At 40.5% G+C, this 21,723-nt stretch overlaps 1 protein-coding gene across 1 annotated transcript in view; it reads left to right on the top strand.

Annotated features, from left to right (window-relative positions):
* Positions 1-8,336, top strand: part of SPATA16 (spermatogenesis associated 16) — a 38,703-nt gene extending 30,367 nt beyond the window's left edge. The window contains 3 exon segments of the mRNA XM_018079179.2: positions 5,015-5,162; positions 8,178-8,217; positions 8,219-8,336. Of these exon segments, the coding sequence (XP_017934668.2) occupies positions 5,015-5,162; positions 8,178-8,217; positions 8,219-8,336 (306 nt within the window).
* Positions 8,337-21,723: the final 13,387 nt, after the last annotated feature.

Below are 21,723 nucleotides of genomic sequence, written 5' to 3'. Positions count from 1 at the left end.
CACCGCAAAAACTCTCTCTTCTTTAAAGAAGTGTCAACGTTAACAAAACTGGTTAAAAACCATGGGTTTGGACACTGGATTAATGTAGAGGATAATTGGCATGTTCACAGAGGCATCACAGACAGGGAGTTTCCAGAGCAGCCTCCAGCCTTTCCATATGCTATGTATTCCGGGATTTTTCTTTAATGAATAGTGATCTCTTTGAAAGGATATAAAACATGGATTTCTTTTCTTCCAAAACATAAAAAGAGACTTAATAGAGTATCAAACAGGTCTTGAAGCCTAAGGTAACACATCTGCAGTGCCTCTGCTTTTGGGAAGACATGGTTCTATCGCTGTGGAGCTCCGCAAATCCGCTTTCAAAATACACTGCATACAAAATAACTCACAGAGACTTAAATATGTTAATAACTTAAGACCCTAAATAAGCTGATATTTGATGTGACCTACATTAATGGGAAGGCACTATATGGCAGATAAGCAGAAAGTTCTCATTTATTGTATAATGCATGATTTATTCATACCATAAATATATTGAGAAAAGGATGTGCTCTAGCATTCTGTCTACTTATTTTTCCCACAGAACAAAAAAAAAAAAAATTATGTAAGAAGATCATGCTGGTGAGAAGATATTCATATCACAACAGCCACAGACTTAGTGGCAGGGCTGCCAGAGACTTCTTTATGGTTGGAAAGATATAGAGAAAAGCACATAGGTTGCGCTGCAGTGCACCCGTAATTCTAACTACCAGCCTAGGAGTGGAAGCAGTTCATAGAAGAGGCTAATGGCTTTACCCTGACTGATACCATTGCATTAATAAAAATCATCAATAAAAGCATCAGTTCCTGCTGTACTGTAAATGAGACAGGGGCTGAGTGTGCACTGCAGCTGTGAGATAAGGCACCAGGAAGATATCTAAATTTTTGGCTAATTCTAGATGTCAAGATAATTGGATTTTCCAAATTAAACCTTTCTATAGTTAAAGAGGCTTAAGGTTAGGGACTGTGGCGGGGAAAGCTACTGTCACTGTTATGATGACTTTTTCACTACAGTGCCATATTTCTTCGCCTATATCTCTCTAAGCAGGCAAATTTCAAGAGCTTCTTAAAAATATTGAAGCAGTTACATCATTTACCATCAAAAGTTGGCATGGGAAAGGTTTGTTTCTTGTGCATCTACCTATTCATTTTATGAGTTCTTAACAGAATTTTATTGAGTGTTGACTCACAGAATTACAGACTGGTTTGGGTTAAAATGGATGCTAAAGATCGTTTTGTTCCAACCCCCCTGCCATGGGCAGGGACACCTTCCACTATCCAAGGTTGCTCCAAACCCTGTTCAACCTGACCTTGAACACTTCCAGGGATGGGGCAGCCACAACTTCTCTGGGCAACCTGTGCCAGGGAATAAATATGTGCACACCCTCATAGGGAATAAAATCTTGGATATTGAATAGTCCAGATGCTCAGAGAAGAGTATGAGGTGGGATTGAGTCAAATATACATTTAAAACCTTTTTCAAAGCAAAGTTTGTTGTTGATGAAGGGGTTTTGGCTTTTTATTTGTAATGATAGCAATGTACATCCCTCAAACCCGTATTTGAGGCATTCCTCAAGCTTGTGCTTTGTGAAGGAATTAATTTGTATTTTAATAGAAGTGCTGACAATATAAATACTCATTGAGACACTTTGTCTCCAGATGGTTTCTCTGCAGACTTTCTCTGATTCCCCACACTTCCAAAACAGGGATATAAACCTCCTGACATTGCAGAGCATGAGTCAGTCCCATAACTACAAAAGAAATCTTTCCTATCACCAGATTACTCTGCAGCCTCTTCTTAAACAAGTTTTTGCATATTTTCTGAAGCTGGATTCTGTCCACTACCCAGGTAAATCACCAAAATCAGTAGCCTCATGTCATAGTCCTTACATTATAATACAGTGTTAGAGGAGCTCTTTCTTCCATTTTAAGGTCACCCCAAGGACTTCACATTTTCTAACTCTGTTTGAACAAAGGGCTGGAATGTAGCACCATGAGACCAGATATCACTGCAGAGACCACTTGCAAGATCCACAAAAAATAAAACCCCAAATCTTCTTTCTTTATCATTTTATCAATTTAGCAGCTGCCCCCACACTCATGAGAGAGCCTGACACTTCTTCCACTCCAAGGGCAGAACAGCAATATCCTCCCTGGTGTATCTGACAGGACCTTGTAGAAAGGAGCTTTCCAATGAAAGGACATCGAAACACATGAAAATGGGAAAAAACAGTTGTACTACCCACTTTTGCAAGTACTTTCCTGAAAGTCCATTTAGCCCTTCCAATCCTCTCCACACTGTGACTGTATCTTGAGTAACTGCACAGTGTACAGCACAGGAAATGTTCTGTAGGCATCCCTGTTTCCTGGATATGTTGCCAGATATTCATCCACAGTGATGGACTTCACTGCATAAAGGCTTAAGGAGAAAAACCCTTCGGGATTTCATCATAAAAAGTTTTCTCCTCGAAAGTTTTTACGGGCTGAAGTTTCATATCTTTAAAGACTTTACCCCATAAAAATCCAAGAGGACAGTAAAACAAATAGTGGCTATGTCCAGGGTCACTAGCCTGGGGAAAATAAATGCTCTTGGATAATAATAAGAATACCTTCAGGAATAGTATGGACCAGAAATTGAATCTGTTCTTTTCCCCACTGGCTGACATTTTATCATTATAGCCCTCGGAGCTGGTCACTATTTTCTGTGCAGAGTAGCCATGGGCACATGGCAATGCAAAGATACCATAGGTGTGATTTTGAGCTGTTCTTGAGGATGATAAACCCAAAAGTGAACTTTGCAAACAGAATACAGAGCTTGTCTGGTCCAGTCACTCACGTTTTCATCTTCCTCAATACACTTATTTTAAGTCTGAAGTGTATGGATACACCCCAAAAACACATTCACATGCTCCTATCAAACCAGATTAGGAAAGGGCTGCCAGGATATAGAAAACAAGCAGAATACCCAACATCTCATACAAAATAAGGCTGGCCTAATTCTGTGCCTATATTTACACGTGAAATTCAGCAAAACTTGCACAAGTAAGCCTCTGCCTTTTAAAAATTTTACCTTGGAAAGTCAGATTGGTGGCATTGTTTTACTGCTGATCCTCTAAGGGCCCTGAACAACAAGATAATTAAAGTCCATAGAAATAAGAAAATCTAATACCACTTTCCTGTGAATCAGTGCAGACTGGTGAATATTCCCGCAGGAAGAAATGGGCACGGATCCGTTTGTGTGTCCCCACAGGAAGAAATGGGCACGGATCCGTTTGTGTGTCCCCAAAGCTCTTTGCAGGAGGACACACTTGCTATTTTCTGGTCTGATACCTCCAGATCTGTGGCACTAACCATGGATAACACCACTGTGCCCATGGATAACATGGTTGTGCCCAGGGAAAGCTGGAACTTCTCCTCACCTGGGCGGAATTGCCCCAGGTGGTCATGATACTATTACACACATTTGAGGCTTGTTAACTCTCCAGGGCTAAACTGGCCACTCCAGACTGCTTCCATTCCAATAAATACAGGATAACGCGCTGACTAAATACAGACTTCTAAAATATAAACAGATCCCCAGTGACACCCTTGAGATCCAGGCAGAGTATTCAGTGTAAGAGCACTCAAGGTGCACGTGTGGCAGCCTATCCCAAAATCTACTCAAAACAATTATAGCATTTCTATGGTATTTCTGCACAACCCATACCAATAAACAGGATGGAAATAAACTGGCATAAGACCATATCAGAAGTTCTGTTGTCTCAATCCATTTGAGAGAAAGACACAGATACTTAACTAATTGGCACTCTCAGCCTTCCATTCTGGCTTGGTGGGAACAGTCATCAGCTAAATAAGTGACTCATGGAGGCACACTGTGTCTTGGATAATTTTACATAGGTGGAGGATAGACTGGAGAACAAATATGAGGGCTTGTTAATAAAACACCAAGCTGGACCCCTAGTGATGCCTTCTGTGAATCACTTCAGTGGATGAGGGGACCTGGGAGATTCATATACCCTGTAAAAATGCATATATCTTTTCACGTCATGCTTTTCTGACCATCTCTATTAACTTTGTGTTAGCCCTGCCACTGCTAACCAGGTTTATGCTTCTGCCAAGATACATTAATGAAGCCTTGCAGTTCCCCCAGTTTTCAGAAAGCAATGCCCACCTCAAGAAGACAAAATTGTAGCTATCAACAGATGCAGCCACAGCAGCACTGAACAGGGTCTTAAGCCAAAGCCCAGCCCAGGAGGAGCGGCAGCTCAGCCTCCCTGGCCCTGATGGATAATAGGGCTGAGCAAGGCTATTCCCAGTCTGGCAGCTCCTCCTGGCAGCTCCAGCACCAGTTCATTGGGGTCCACTGAGTGTGAAATCCACCTCTTCACATCACACCAGCACAATACATCATGTAAGTCATTTTTAAGGGATGAAAAGGTTCATAAGCTTCATGTTGCCCTCTGCACAGGAGTGAATTTTACTCTTAATGCAAACGGTGCTTAAATGCAATATTTTAAGACTAATATTCCGTACCGGCACAGTGTCTGATTCATGCCAACCCAAGGGGTAATGTGAATGCTTAGCATTGTTTAACCAACTCCCAAGGACTGAATAAAACCCTCAGATGAAAGCTGTGACCTTCAGAGAGCATGGAATCACTTTTTCTTTTCATCTAAAAGATAATTTCGCTAATACTTTTCTCCTCATTGAGGACATAGGCTCACTGCACTGAAAACTGTTTACAAATGTTCTTTCTCCATTAAATTGATTTTCTGAGTATAGAAAGGCAGTGTTTTCTGGAACTAATTTAAATTCCCCTCTAATTAATATTCAAGATCAAAATATGTTATCTTTGCATGACTGTGCAATTATTAAAGGGAACATATCATCAGAGAAAGTAGGGGGGGGAGTATTTTATTTTTTTTAACTAGCCATTTCGTAATATGAAATGTATCATTTCTTTGCCTTTTTTTAGGCTATAATTCAAGAAGCTTTCAAGAGAAAAATATCTTTTTTGGCTATGTGCAAACCATTTGTGAAAGGAGATGAGAGTGCCAAAATAAAGGAGGCAGACAAAACCTTTGCTAAAAAGCACCCTGATTACATGCAGCACATATTTACAGGTAACAGCAGATGTCACATGCTCTTAAGCACTGTGTGTTGTTTGTGTGCATTTCTGACTTAAAAAGAGGCTGAGAGACTCTGAAGCTTGAGGTCCAGATATTTCTACACTTCCAGGGGGGAAAACTGTCTTCTGAGATCTGCTCTGTGATTGTCTGTGATTTAGGTAATGGAACGAGCACTCAGGCAAAGTACAGACTTTATACTGCAAATCCCCATAAATATTATTTTTATCCACAAAGCGCCATATTTCCGTTGTTGGATTTCATTATTGCAATTAATCTTTTGTTCAAAGGTAGGTTTGCAAGCGTATTGTGGTGACAGGGACACTCAAGCTCATTCCCACCTCCATGGATTTACGTGACCACTGATGGTCACACCTGCAGCAGGGCCCTCCCTTTCCAAAATTACCTTTGCCTTTTATGAGCTCTACTGGGCTGACCACCACCTTTGAGAGCATCTCACCTGCATGGATGGGAATAGACAGCCAGGTTTCCTTTAGCCTGTTGACAACAAGTAGGATCCAGAGTGAAAAAGGGCTTTATCAGGGTCTGTTATCATCTCCCAGCACAGTGAACTCAAATACCATCTCCTGGCACAAACACATGCCTAAATTCTTGTGACCATGGGCTCGTTTCAAGCAGAGTGGACATGACATTTTGGCAAAAGAGAGCCAGGAGGATAAAAGGCATTTCTTCCTGTCATTAACCTGGTGATTTGGAACATAGTTGACCCTGATAACGCTTGCCTTTGAGTTGGTGATTGAGAAACACAAAGGGAAAAGTACATTTCCCACGTCAAATTCTGGAAAGCCTCTATTTTTGTCACACAAACTGGCTGTGTAGCTCACCTCCCACTGTCACTGCCAACACAGCCATCCAAAAGGCTGAGAGGCTGCCTGCTCCCTGCAAGAGTTGCCCCCAGGTCGGACAGCTCTGACGCCACTGAGAGCAGCACTCAATGGATAAATCAGGTTTCCAAAAGGAGACACACTGCGTCTTTGGAGACGAAAATAAAATCTACTTCTAAAACACAAATAGGAATTAGGAGACCAAGTGTTTGCCACAAAACCGTGCAAAGAGGTAGCACAAGTAAACTTGCTTTGTTCGTGTTGGTTTTGCTTTAGAAAACCAGTATAAAACTAGGTGGTGTTTTGCAAGTTGCAGAGCACCCATGTATTGGATTTCTGGCAAGAGCTTTGGGGTTGTTCAAAGAGAGAAAATGAGGACTTATTTATCATGAAAATTGTAAAATCCCTGTCTTCCTTTTACTTGCTGATGTGACTGAGGAGAATATTCTGGGACAAAAGCACTGGCATTAAAAGAAGCATGAAATAAAACTCCCTCAATTTACAGCAAGGGCGAGACTTTCAGAAGCACACAAGCAAACTCAGTGATTTTTTGTTCGTAAATCACCGAATGAGTCCAAAAATGTCATCAGTCATTTTCTTATGCCTCCCAATAAGGAAAAAGAAAGAAGGAAAAAAAGGAAGGGTAAAAGATTCAAATCCTATAGAATTTTATAAATATATAGTCAATTATAAGACAGATTGAACAGTTCTGCCTTAAAATATGTTTTAATCTATCAGCTAAAATAATTGCTTCAATTTTATACAAGTTTTTCTGAGAGTGGGTTTTAGGACCCCTGAAGTTTCTAGGAATAAAATGGTATAGAAGAAAAGGAAAAAAAAATATCTGTATCAGGGCTGTCCTGGAAACCCTCTCAGACAGAGCAGACATGGCTCCTTTTCCTACACTTGGTGCTGAGATAAAACAGTGTTAGGTGAAGTCAGCTGAGACAATAGAGGTTCTTCAACTTAACTATTCAGATCTGACCTAAAATCACAGTGCCCACCCAAAGAAGACAACAAAGGCAACAGGTTTAGCTCCAAGCTCAGTGTGGCACTGAGTATCCAAACTGCAGGTCTGTATCTCACAGAGGTGAAATTAAAAATAGGAGCTAAGTCCCATTTTAACAGTGGGTGTGAAATACCAGGCATCTCAAGAACATGTTATTTTAAATAATCTTCCTATCCTGTAACAAATATCTGTCCAATTTTAGTCCGAGTTCTGCTGGAGTGTAAGGACTGAATTGATTTCAAAGTTTTCTTATTGCCAGGGAAAAGGAGCAGATACACATCGAGATCCAAGTGTACAATGCAGTTTGTCACAAAATTGGGAATCCATCAGAAGCAGAATATGCTGCAAGGGAAATATCAGGTCCACTTGCTTTGATTTATATCGGGGTAAGTCCAGAGAGCGCCGAGTGGGGTTGTCCATTTGTCACTGTGACCGCACAGCCTGGCATCTTAAAAGCAGAGCTCCCTGCAAACAGAGCACTCCTTTGTGAAAAGTGACACTGACATTCAATCTAGGTTTATTTTCTGCAGGAGAAGGGGAGGGAGGATAGAACTGGTCCAGTTCCCTACACAAAGGTGGCTTGTACAAATGCTCTGAACATCTGTCCTTCCCGAGGTCAGGGCGAGGCCCACTCAGCTGACACACAAGGGGTTTTGACAGCAGCAGTCACAAACTCTGGACATGCCACAGCACAGGCTGTCACATGCCAGCTGGGGGGATCAGAAAGGACATGCAGGAAACCTGGGATTATGGTGGTGATGATGGCAAAAGCACAGATCTGTAGGAAATTAAACCTTACAAATTCAGGGAACAACGAAACAGCTTCTTTTGCAGTTAAAGATCCAGATGTTATGTTCTGAAGGGTTGAGTTATTAATGCTTTGGATGATCAGCACTGAAAAGTGCATAGATGGGAAGAACATGCTTTATCTTTTGCATCAGCAAAATTGAAGCTGTAGATGCAGAAGGTTGCAAAGTCTGAAATTTCAAAACCCTGTTAGAGCTGGATGGGTTGGTTTCGTCACCTTTTTCCTGTCAAGCTTTCTAGAATCCATTTCACTCCTTTTTAGACTTCCTTTTTTTTTTCCTCGAAAAAAAGTAACCTCTCTTACAACTGAAAAAAATGAGCTAGTGGAAATTATTTTCATTTCCCTTCCAGGTCATCACGGAATTTACATGTGGCCAGACATGGCTGCATCTCCAGCAGTTCTTACTTACTCTAGATTTCAGAAACAAATATGTTGGAAAAAACTTGGAAAGGTCTTTAACTAGAAAACAGCCAACCTTTTCAGGTACACCAACTTGCTTAATGGCTTGAATAGCTCAGTGGTGTTCTCCATGATCCTTGATGGACGAGGAGAGTTGAGGGGTTTCTTGGGGACTCTTTCTCTGAGTTTCTTGGGGACTCTCTCTCAGCCCTGACTGCCCAGACAGCTCTCCCTATCCCCTTCACTCCTCCTCCAGTTTAGCCTCAGCCTGATAGATTCTCTATGGAATAAACACAGTCTATGGTTTTGTGATTTCATTTCCTAGACCAGAAAGCACCTTTCAGTCCTACCATGGATGAAAAAGCAAAAAGACTGGGAGAAAGCAGTGAGAAAAAGATCATGCCAGTAATGGATTTTATAAGAAACACCAGAATAAGTATGAGTATAAGGTTCCTTTCTGGTGTGTAGTGTGTGTGGTGGCAGAAGCCTCTGTGTCTGCGTGTCTGTGTGTCTGTGTGTGTCTGTGTGTCTGTGTGTGACCTGTGCTTTTTGGTGGTACTTCATGCTGCACATGCTCCTCCTGTGTCCAGAAATTGTGTTCCATGAATTCCATTAGGAGCTGAGCTCAAATGAGGTTTAGATACCTTTAAGTAATCCTAATTATTTAACAGTGTGCCCAGTTTATTTAAAATGACTTTACATGCAATTTTCTCAAATCTTTATGGCCTATTATGTTATATCCCTTCTTCACATAACCACCAAAACTACTGTTAATATGTTTAATACCCATAGTATACTACACCTACCACCAGGGTCTCCATTAAGGGTTAATAATTGCTACCCAGAGCGTTTCTAGTGGTTCAGATCCTGAACCCTATGTATTGAAGTATGTAAAATAACCTTCAAATCTGCTACAACCATATTAAAGGTATAGTAGTTAATTCTACTCCATACTTTCCTCAATAATGTACACAGCTTCTTAGCACCATGGCTGTTGATTAGCACAAAAGGTCAAAAATCAAATTTGCATGTAGACTAGACTGTTTTAATGCAATTCTTAAATTATTCCTCTGAAAATAGGAGGAAGAAGCCTCTCCTCCCCAGATTGTGAATGCTAATGTTAATGCTTTTTCCCCAGCAATAACTGGTTTTGAGTTTTCTGCACGTTGAAGGAATCAGAGCCATTTTCTCGTCAGGGGTGTCCTAGCAAATCACAGGATTTATATTCTTAGATAGGAGGTTGACAAAAACTGCTACTTAGCAACCCCTAGCAAGGAAGAAACATTAGCTAGATATTTGGGGAAGCTCTATCTCCTCTAGTCTCAGAGAGCAGCTGCTGAAACAACAGTTAGTGCCTGCACTCACATGTTTAGTGGGAGGTAAAGGTGCTTAGTACTTAACCAAAATGGGTGCTCTCGAAGTGTCTGCATTGCTGGGAGGCAGCAGAAGCAGGCTGACATCCCCAAGGAAACACAGCTGCTTCTCTCCAGTTCTTTACTGAGGCCTTGTGCTGTTGGTTTGGATGACCAAAAGCCCAAGTTATTGATGAGCAGGCTAATAGAAGCAGCATCTTTGAGAAAGTGAATTATCTGTTCCTGCTGTGGGCATTGCACTTCAATGCACTATAAGAAGCTACAGGTGCAAACAGGCAGTGGGTTGGGTACTGGATACAGAATAAACCCCTAGTTTTCACAAAAGCCCCAGTAAAACTGCAAATAAAAAAAAATTGAGTCCATAATTCTCTCTTTGGGTATAACATAGAACTTTAGAGGTGAGATTCCTCTATCACAGTTATATAGGCAGCAGCAAACTTGCCATGTTTTCAAGGAGGTCAACACAGCATCCCTGTGGCTCAGGCCAGGGCCACCCCAGTGTCACTTCCAGCAACACAAGAATGGGATAACATGGCTGAACCACGATCCTACAGATTTATAACCAGCCCTGGGGGTCAGTGTGGGAGCTTTAATGCAGAGGAGGGAAGCCCCCAGGTGGAAGGAGTTACCACTGAGTTAGAACACCTACTAATTCCATATTCATTATCATTCACTTTCCCTTTAGTTTTCATAGCATTACAAGATGCAAGCAAGACAGAACCTCTGACCCAAAGAGCAAATGACAATGCCAATTACACCTGATAATACAGGCAGGCACAGAGCCAGAGCTGCTCTGCTACTGGGGATGAACATCTCTTTATGGGCCTGACAGATTTGGCAAATTTTGCTTCCTTGAAAGTATTCTGAAGTTTTCTAAAGCTAGAAATACGACCCATCTTATTTCCATCACACACAAACTAAATTAAAAACTTCAGCTACAGACTTGAGCTATACAACAGACTTTAGAAAGATTAAAAAAATCTTTGTTTTTTAATAGAACCAACATTCCTTTCTGTCCTCTTTTTCATTTGAAGATGCAAATGTACAATCCAAATTCTTGTCCTGATCAGATTTTTTTGACACAAACATCACACTGCTAAAGTAGAGCTTATTAAGCCACATCAGCACTCAATACTTAAGTCAATTCTGTCACCTCAGTTTTGCAGCCACACAACTAGAGTTAGTTATGTGCTTTATACACACACCACTGTCAGCAAGACGTGAAGTTTCGTGTTAAAAAATCAGAGAATTTTCTCTTGCCCCCCCCTTCTTCATAAAGAACAGTCAGTCCCATTTAAATCAAGAGGACATTTGTGTATCATAAAGCAAGAAGCATTTGAGAAAGAATGTCACAGTCTGGTCCCTGTGCAGCGTCATCTGTGGCTGGTGGGAAATGCCATAAACTTCTTCTGTCCAGAAATACATACCATGGCACAAGGGTTATTTTATTTGCCCTAAAAAGTAGCTATTGGCCAGACCTTCAACTACTCATATCCCAGCCAAGATTACCAGCACTGACAAGTGGTTATTCTTTCCAAGTTATTCACTGGGGTAATTTCTGCTGCTTTGTACACACCAAGTTTGCTTTTCTCCTGCTATAATCCCATGCTGATGGCCTATGATGCTACTTAAGAGGAGAAACAGTGGCCAGAGGGGCTTATTATACTGCTCATATCATAAAGGTGAACAAACCCTACCATATGATTCACAGCATGATGCTTATATTTACAGATCTCACTGGTTTGTTGTCTATTTTTTAAGTGGAGGGAAAGTGTTTATTTCACATGGATTTCAGCACACAGACTTTCTGAAGGATACCAAGGGCATTAAAGAAACATTATGATGGATTTTTTCCGCTTGTTACTGCAATACACTACAGAGCTGCTTGCAAGGCATAACTTCATTCACATTTTTGAGCTGAAAAATAGTGGCAAAGACTCCACAATAGAAAAGAACTACTAGGGGCATTGCAGGCTTTTGCAAAGTGGTACTCTAAGCTGAGAGCTAAACATACCATGCATTTTGGATATGATACATTCTCCTTAAAATCCAGGCTGACCAACCTCTTTGCTTTTCTTTTTCTTAAGCACTCAGCAATTTAGCTTTATTTATAAATAGAAGTGGCAGAAGGGATGACTCCTTTCTTGCGTATAGAGAAAAGCAAAAGGTGGGGGTATCGTGCCGAAATTCTCAATACATGAAAGGACAAATGATTCACTCCTCTCACATGCTCTCCAGCTCCTTTTTGCAGTGAAAGCCTGTCCCAGCTTCGCTCTGGTTGTTAGTGCTGGGTATTTAGAAATAGCAGGTAAGCTCCCTCCAGAACTGACTGATCTGCTTTGTGTGGGTGCTCTTTCATCCCAAGGTCAGAGGAAGGAGAATGTCACAGGGCTGATCCTCGGGCATCAGGACCTTATTTCTCTCCCAGCAGGAAGGTCTTCAAAGATGCCACTGGGAATAAACACCCTTTTTGCTTTTAGTTTGAAGGGAATTCGTACAGCAAAAAGCTTTCTAGGGAATGCTCCCACTTGGGAGGACCCCTGCCTCAGACAAGACTGCCCACTATGAATTAATTCCTCAAGAGATAGTCCATCAATTGCTCATTTTTATTTTTTCCTTTAAATCCTTCTTGGCATACTAGATAATAGGGGTGAGACCCATCCAGAAAGTAGCAGCATCATAATTTAGTCTTTTATTATCTGAATATGTTACTGCATTTCTAACCAGGATACAACTGTGACTCCATAAAACTGCATTTGTTGATTCCTTTGCAACTAATTCTTTTCCACTGGAGTCTCCGTTTGAGTTTGCTATTTGCTTAACCTTCACTGTGCCTACCTGAGCTGATTTCATCCTCATCTGATTGCCCAGTCACTTTATTATGTTTTTTACTGCAGTTTAGTAGCCCCTTGGATTCTGCTATAGTTCATGTAATTCTCATCATGTGGATCAGCTCCCTGTGGATTTTTTTCTCCTGCCAGCAGCAGTTATTTACTTCCTCTTTCTGCATTTCTCATTGTCACTGAAACACCGCCTCTGACAATGTTGAACCCCCTCTAATCCCTTCGTAAAAAAACTGGGTTTGGTTATTTATTTACTTCCAACCTACTCTAAACTCAAACAGCATTGCTGTGTCCATAGTGTGTTGTCTCAGATGTCCAATTTGTTTCCCATAGCTACATGGTCTGCTCTCATATTTTTCCGAAGAGTCAAGCAGAGAAAGAATTGTTTTCTTTTTAGCCTTTGCTTTCTTAATCACTGGAGAAGCCCCCAACAGACACAGCATGATGAGAGAGGATTGTTACCTGCTTACTCAGCTGATGACTCAACGTACTCATTTCTTAGTGCTCACACAAAAAGGGTTTGGGCGGATTTCAAGAATAGCAGGGAAAAAACCATTTGCTGCATCTCAAATGTTGTGAGACTTATTTCATGTTGATAAGAGCTGTCTTTCTCATTAACTGATTGCTTCTCCCTATTTTAATGCACACAGCTCTACCTGGGGACACAGATAGCTGGCTTTCAGACACAGAAGATCAGGTGGAGACTGAGCTCTGTTTTGTTCCTTGCTTTCACACCACTCTGACTAGATTGGGTCAGACTTACAATTTCACATATCAGAGAGCACAGAAATCTTCTTTCTTGCTGATATCTCCCACTAATACTAGGTCAGGTCCTCAGAAACTGACTCCTCAAATGATAAAAATGGTTTGTAAGAAAGTTGTCCTGATCTGCTCTTAGAGATGGCTCAACAGAAGTTCATCAGAAGATGAGTCTGGAATGACTCTCCTGGCTCCTCAAGTCAAATCACCTGCTATTATACACCTTTGTGTCACCAAATATCTTATTCATAAATTGAGTAAAATTTATCTTAGAACTAGTTAGGCTTTCTGTCTTTTCTGGTCTGGGTGAAACACACTGCAGACCTTCAACCTGAATTATCAGAAGCTTAATTGCCACCTCAGTCTTATTTGTACCTATTTATACACAATGGTCCTTCTGCTATCATTGTCTTTTATCTCTCCTTCCCTTTTCTGTTGTTTGCTCTCTTTGGAATTTAGCCCTGCATTATGTTTATTGAGAAGAATAATAAGCTCTTGGCATTTTCATTAATAGACTAATCAAAGCACACTTCTCTCAAAAGAGGTATCTCCTACCGTGCTGGATTCTCTGCTCCATGATGCTTGGGTTTAAATTAACCTCTCCAAACACAGCTGATTGGAGCTATCTGCAATACTCAGAGAACTGCTGACCAGAGCTCCTTTTCCCTGTGCAGTGCCTGATTCTCTCCTTCAGTTAATGGAAATACCAGTTCATTGGCTCAGCTCTTTCTTTTCCAGTTGCTCTCATTTCTGGAACTCTCAGACTATAGCTCCATTCCTGCCATTGGTCTCCAGCACACAGTCTTTTATTTCATGCTAATTTACCATTGTCTTAGGTATTATATTAAAGGGGGTAAAATTAACTGTATCAGGATTATTTGTATGTTTCTAGAGTTAAAGAAAACTGAGGTTTTTTCCACTATTTTTCCTGTAAGAGGTTTAGAAAGCAAGATCAGAGCTGTTACTAAATTCCTAGACTTGATAAAAGAACCACTGTCATAGTCATTTTGGTAACACTTGTTGCTTGCCTAGTGAAAACTTCTGCAAAACCAAGATCAAGATCAAACCAAATGATCAAGATTCTTTGTGAAGAGGAGTTCAATTTAAAAACAGGACACCATTTACTGAACAATAAATGTCATTTCAAACTTCCCTTTCACTCTCATTCCAAACTTTCCTTTCACTCTCTTCAATATATGCTTGGACCTAGAATCACCTACCTGAAGTGCATGGAAATGGCAGCATCAGGGTGCCACCATATGGAACTGCCAGAACAAAGGTCTGCTAAAAATACTGGAAGTGGTTTTGAAAATTGATGCCAGTTCTTGGAATTTCAGGCACTTAAGTGCATTCAAAACCCTGATTAGATGAATGGAAATCTCACTCTGAAGGGCTGAGCATTCAGATATGCAATGGCTCCATCTCGTCGGGAATCTAGGCCAAATTGCTTTTGAAAATCTCAGTAGGGTGCTTATTTGCATTTTTGGCATCAGAATACTTCTGAAAATATGGTGGCAAGGCTGCCATCCATCAAACACTTCAGCAGGTGCTGAGATTTTATACAAGCACTTGGCTGAGTTTCTGTATTCACACACTTAAAATTTACCATGTGCCTGGCTGCCTGGAGGATCAGAGACCACCTCTGCAGGTTTTAGTCCCTCAAGGTTATATATTTGAAAACTCTAGATTTGCCTAGTCTGCAAACAAACCATAAGCTGACACACTGTGTGCTTTCCTCAACCTCTTCGCCGAAACTTTAGAAGCAATCCATAAAAGTCAGGTAATATCTAATAGAGGGGATTATGGGAAAGCCATTTCCAAATGAGAAAATTGTATTCAAGTTTTGTTATCTGCTGTCCCCCTTCACATATGTTATGACTGCATATTTATTTTTTCTAGTAGTGCTAGTGAGAGTGTGGCAAGAAAGTGTTTTTTTTTAACCCTCTCTAAAGATTGTCAGCAACATCATCTTAAAGTTGCTGGATGCCATATTGCTCAAAGCATTACCAGCACAAACGTACAGGTTGACAAGGTATAGGGATTATAGGATAAGGGTTTTTTTCTGTGACTCTCCTCTGATCCACTTGCTTTTACTGGGGAAACAGGACAAGCACAGACCATGTCCAAGTGTGATGGAGAGGTTCCATTACATGAGCCTCCTTGGCTGCTTGCAGAGAGTGGAGGAACAGTCCCAAGTGATGAATCAAGTGATGGCTGAGCTGGCCACCCTTCCCTACCTACAGGAAGTCTCTTGGGAGGGTGCCAAACTGGTCAATTTTATTTCTAGCACTTATTTTGGCCTTTAGAAGAAGGGAGCCAGGGAAGGAAGGGCAGGGGCAGAGCTTTGCACTGCAATTTGCTCTGGAAGTCATTTTTCCAATGTGTGGACCTGAAGTAGTTTTTAAATCCTCCTTCAGTGCTTTGTCAGAGGAGGTGCTGATCACCTGCAAGGATGACTTTTATAGAACCAGCATGACTCATCTGTGGGCATATTTTTAAAACCTCTTCTTTTCCCCCAAACCTCCCCAAATCAGTCTGGGAAAATGGTTGCAATTATTCAGATCATGCTACTTTAAGTTATCTAACATCAGAAGCCACCTGCGGCAAAACAGGCCGAATCTAGTTACAGCTGAGGGAAAGGAGAGAAAAGGTTTTCTTTCCTGCTTCCATCCACAACTTGCTCCCTGTCTCTGAATAACCCTGTGTGCCTGCTATGCTTTGTTTTTCCCTTTGTGAAAGGAGGGCAGTGATGCCAGTCATTAATAACCTGATAGTACATCAATAAGCTGCAATCAGAAAGCACTGTATGATTATTCTTCCTCCAGGCTGTCAGGCTTTATGATGGGGGAAGGAGGGAGCTCAGGTAGATGCAAATTTTAAGCGTTTCATTCTAGAAAAAAAAATAAAAATAAAAAATAAAAGTCCCTCCACAGTCCCTGTATTTAAATGCGGTCCAATTTTGATGATCCAACTAAAAACTCTTGGTTTTCCCAAAGCCGGTCCCTTGCCATTTGTTTGCAGTCCTGCAAAGCTCCTAAGCTCTGCAGAATTAAAGCTTCACAGCAGCTTGCTTTAGGGAAGAGGAGCAGCAGCCTGCAACTGCAGGAGGTGGTTGCCAGACTTTGAAGTCTGGGCTCGAGATAAGGGGAAACGACATTGCAAAGAAACTGTGTTATTAAAAGACATTCTCCTTTTGATGCAAGTTGTCTAGTATTAAACTTCAGCAGGTCCACATTTCAAGGCTGACTAAAGGGTCTTGAGTTATTGGTACATATTTCAGTGATAGATTTTTCTCCAGGGCACAATATTTTCAGTACATCACACGTTCAGCAGAGGCTCTTACTGTCTTGTCTGTATCCTGTCATGTAGTAATCATAAGCCTGACCTCCTGGAAAGCTTTCTGGGGAGGCCTTAGACCACCCAAGACATAGGTCTTCAGTCTCTTAAGGGTAGAACTGGGCAGAACAAGAGTCTGTGCTGGGAGATTTAAGTGACAGACTTTAAATCTTCCAACGAAACATGCATTGTTTGTTTACTGAGCCCAAGGTAAAAATGTTTTTTAAAAGAATAAAGACAGAAAATCTCTACCAGCTACACCGCATTAATTCAGAACTCATTTATTTTTCTTTGTTCTGTCATCCTGCTGTAAAATATATCTTTATTCTCTCTGTGAAAATGGAGGTTCAGTTGCTTTTTAACTGGAATATTTTAGTAAACTTAAAGCACCACAGTGTTGAGGCACAAGACTACAGGCAAGAACTTGCAGAGTAACTTCACCAGGGAGTGATTAATGGGCTTTATCCTTCCTGGTGACACCAGCCCACATGGCATAGGCTTTTCCTATGCCAGTAGGGTTCGGTTTCCTACCACATCCCAACATCATCAGGCACAGAACATCATTGCCCATCGCTGGGTCTGCACACCTGAATCACCCAGGGAGTGAGAGAGTCTCACTTGCTCAGCTCTGCTCATTTCACGGGGGTCCAGGCAGGATTAAATGTTTGGAGGACTGGGCTGTACTGGTGTGATTCAGCACCTCTCAATGACTGCTACAGAGGCAACCCCATATCCATGGGGTCAGAATCACAGCACCCACGCTGACCCCATGTGCTTTTTGCTCTTCACCAACATTTTAGAGATCTAAATTTTTTCCTCAAAGAAAACTGAGCTGGCCAAATTCTAACCTCTCTTGGACTAATAAAAATTTAAACTAATTCCTCTGAGGTCATTCTGACTTTACACTGGTAAAACTGAGATAAGATTTTATGACCAAGCAAGGCAGTTAAATTGTGGGAGTTAGAAAAGGGTAAAGATGCCAAATGTTTGCCATCACATACAGAATAAGTTGTATAAATTTTAAAACACGCTGAATTTATAATAGTGCAATTCTCCGGGATCCCAAAGGCATTTCAGTTATAAACTCTTCTGTGTAAATGTCTTCCTGTAACTAAATAGAGTCCTAATATATGGCACAAAGAACCTCAGCTGAGGCCTTTTTAGGTCAGTATTTATTCACAGACCCTGGGAAAATGAAGATTCTGTGGCTTCAGTTAGCTTGAACAGTTGAATGCAACTGGAGAAAAAACCCTGAAGAAAATCTTTCCAAGGTTTATGACTTCAATGTCACCACATTTGTACCTCGTAAATCAAGATGAAAGGTTGTTAAAAAAAAAGAAAAAAATCTATTTTCATTTAAAATCAGAAAAGGACAAGTTTGTTTGATTTTTTAAAGCTACATTTCTCTTTGGAGGGGATCTTCCAAAAAATATCAGTTTTGGGAGAATTATTGTGGTTTGCCAACTGCCACTCTTGTAGGGGCATGGTTTATCTTCCAATAGAGCTGGTGAAAAACTTTGGATGATAAAAATTAAAACCAGAGCACACGCTGGCCACTTTTCACTGGCATGTATCAATATCAATGAAACCTTAATTGTAAAGATTTCTTGTTTTATCTTCTTGCCCAAAGCAGTGAAATCTGCAGCCTGGTCCCTGCCCCAGTGGGTGCCCTTTAACCAGGTCTTCAGAGAGAATTACTCTATGAAAAGCAATGGAAACATCCTCCCCTTCCCCTGACCAGCTACTCCACTGCCTGCTTTGATGCAGAACTTGTGTTTTGCCCATTCTGCCCTTAATATCCTTAATATCTGGGCTGTATCTATTCGGGATTCATAGAAGGAGATTATATGTCTTAAAAGTATTGTGATGGAAAATTTCTGACGTGTTAACTCTTTTCTCATTGAAGCCAGAGGCAGGAATTTGCAGTTTTGTTTTTCATGAATGCTGATACATGACTTAAAAACACCAAAAGTTTTTATCAAGTGTTTGGACCAACAAGATCCAACTTAATGGCTGCACAAGCACAGAGAAAGCAGGCTGTGACTGAGCACAGCAAATTTCTTTAATGAGTCAAAAGAAGATTCCTGCGTCCTTTATCCAGTCTTGGGATACAAACAAATAAATTTAACTTCAAATATCTGAGTGCATAGCATAATTTGAGGAAATGCAGATCTGCTTGTTCAATCTCAAGGCAGAATTTTGTACCTTGTGCACTGAGCCTAAATGCTGATGTTTTAAGTTTCATCACCTATGCACTCATATTACACTGCTGCCCATCTAGGTACAGATGGAAGAGACAAATTCTCAAGGGAAGAGACAATTTCTTCATGAATTCTAGTGCTTATATTGCCCAATTCCTTGTAATGAGCAACACATTTGGGAAGAGACCCCAAAACCTATTGTTTGGGTTCACTTTAACCAACTAAACATTTCGGAATAGACCTACTAGAGCACAGCAATATCACAGGTACTAAATACCAGTCTCTCCCAGCTTGTCCCTAAACACCAATGTTAATGGTTGCTCAAGAATCTGACCCTTGTGTCTCTCTTAGTGAACTAAGAGCGACTGAAACATTTCCAAGCTTTTAGAAAGGGTGCAGGGCAAGGCAATGCTATGACTAACCTGGAAGGGTACTGGAGTGAGACAACACTACAGCTCTCCAGAATTTTAGTTTCCCCTCTCACACTAAGGACTGATTAGCAAGTATTTTCCCTCAGCTTCTTTTTATAGTTTACACTAGAAATTGTCAGCCTTGGGTTTATGCTCTGTTATGCTGAATGATGGGGAGAAGGAAGGGTTTGCCAAAGGAAAAGGGTAGTAAAAGCAAGGAAAATGAGCTAGATACTTCCAGCTACAGTAAAAGCATCTCAGCTTTAGTGTCGTCCTCTTGTGAGGTTTTACATGCTGCTTTAAATGATGATACATTAGCCTTGGGAGAAAATACTAAAAAGCATTCATGTACGACACAGAATAGCTCAGACAGCTGAAGAATAAAATATGGAGCCTTTATTCTTTACAACCCGAGCCCTCCTTTACTAAATATAAACATTGACTGCATTAAAATGTATAGACTGAAGTACAAATTTTCCAGAGGATTTTTTCCCATTGTGAAGTGTTTTATACCCACAATAATAACAGTGTAATGGCTGAAGCGAAGATGAGGTGGCAGTGCTCATTGTGTGAAAGATGAGTAATAAAATCATCAGCGTACAAATGATTTTTTAATTAGGTTTTAATCTGTGTATTTAGAGAAGTTATTTCTGTGTGAATTCCACACTGATAATTTTTATCTCGGTGCCACAGCTGCAGTCGCTAATGGCTGATGCCATGGACATCCTTGAAGGAAGAAGTGAAGAAGATTGTGTGTGGACTAAAATTCAGAAGGTAAAAACCTGCAGCAAAGGGCACGAGGGTATATCGTTCCCTGGGGAGTAACTTCCACCTGAGTCATATCTGTTTGAAAGGTAGAAAGAAAGTAGATGCCATTTGAAACTTGACCGAAGGCCTTGAACCTTGTTAGTGCTCAAGCACTAACCACAAATACATATTTATTATTTGATTTAGCCCTTATGGTTGAACTTTGTCCATTTAACAGTCTCATGGGGTTGTTTAACACATAAAAAAAAAAAAAAAAAAAGAAAAAACCAACCTGAGTAGCTTCTTTTTTGCTGATAATTAGAATTCTCTTCCATCTTTGTCATTTGCAGTACTGTGCTAATTGGATGTGTGGGGGGAAATTGTTAGGGAATAAAATTCAGCCCTACAAATTAGGTCTCTTAGTGGAGCTCAAATGAGGCTTTGGTGATGTGAGAGGTAAAAGACATGTAAATGCCTTTCTGGAGTCTCTGCACAGCAACAGATCAATTTAATTCTGAAAGGCTTTGTGAAATGCAGGAGTCTTGCACTGGTTCTTTGTACAAATGAATCTCACCCAACAGAATGAATAATAGGTCAGACTGGGATGTAATAGGAGCATCTTACATTTTTACAAAGTCTTTCAAAGCAGAGCAAGTCACAGCTCTGGGCATTCACCACCATTGACTTTCAGCTACTCGTGAGGAAAAGGACGTGAGCAGCGCGTCACCGGGAAGGGAAAATGTTATTAATGGTTCTTACAGCTCCATCAGATCCCAGAGGGATGCACACTTACTCTGGATTGTGGATACAATGGGAGGAGGGTTTGAATTTCTGCACTGGCAGAACTTGAAATTGTCCTTCTCTGGGATTTGGAGTTTACAGACAGATTTCAGGTAAGATACTGAAAACCCCAAACCGTGCCTGCACTGAGTCAGTGCACCCAGAGTAAGCAAATAAGGTACTGATGCCTGAAAGAAATCCACAGGGGTGGAGGGTTGAGGTGTTTCAAGGTGATTATATTTGGTATATTTCTAAGTTATTTGAATTAAAATTTCAGAAAGTATCTATCTCTTCTGAGAGAAAGTCTGAGTAGGTGTGTATTGCCTCACTTAGCTGTCAGATCAGTGGCTTTTAATAAAGTTTTCCAAGAACAGAATGTTTTCAGAAAGTAATCAAATCCTAAATGCCCCAAATTATAGATAGACTGGCTCTCATCTCTTTCAAATGCTCATGAAGCAAAACAAAGGATAAATATTCCTACCTTTCTGACATTGCACCGGGATAGTCTCTAAATCTCTCACACCTGCCTACAGATCAGAGGATAATCTTTTGCAACACAAATTCTATATGTGATATTAATTATATATATTTATACAATTACAGACATTTTTCCTGCCATATATAATAAACACTGATAACTAGATGAATGCAAATGATAGATCTACAAATAGCCTGTTCCCTGTACTTCTCTAGTTCTTAGCCTTCCCATTTTCATACAGTAGACTTAAATATCAAAGATGGTATTTCAAAGTTTTTCCAAAACTCAGGATTTTAATCCACTGCCAGGTGTTTGAATAAGCAGCCCAATTTTCACAGCTGTGAATGATCACAGGTCAGAAGCTGTTGAGAATGGGTTGTGGTTGTGTCCAAGGATACAGATATTTACATATTTATTAATAAATCCTTATAATTTTATTTCCACATATTTCAATAGGAAGTGGCCAATATTTCATTGTAAATTCAGTAAAAAAAGGTATTTTCTTTGATGTATTTGTCTATAGGTACCTACGTCCTTTATATTTCTCTGGATACTTTTAATTTCAGTATA

Source organism: Manacus vitellinus, unplaced genomic scaffold (genome assembly GCF_001715985.3).
Source record: "Manacus vitellinus isolate BGI_N305 unplaced genomic scaffold, ASM171598v3 scaffold_45_pilon, whole genome shotgun sequence".
Taxonomy (NCBI): domain Eukaryota; kingdom Metazoa; phylum Chordata; class Aves; order Passeriformes; family Pipridae; genus Manacus; species Manacus vitellinus.
This window is presented reverse-complemented; position numbering and strand designations above follow the sequence as displayed.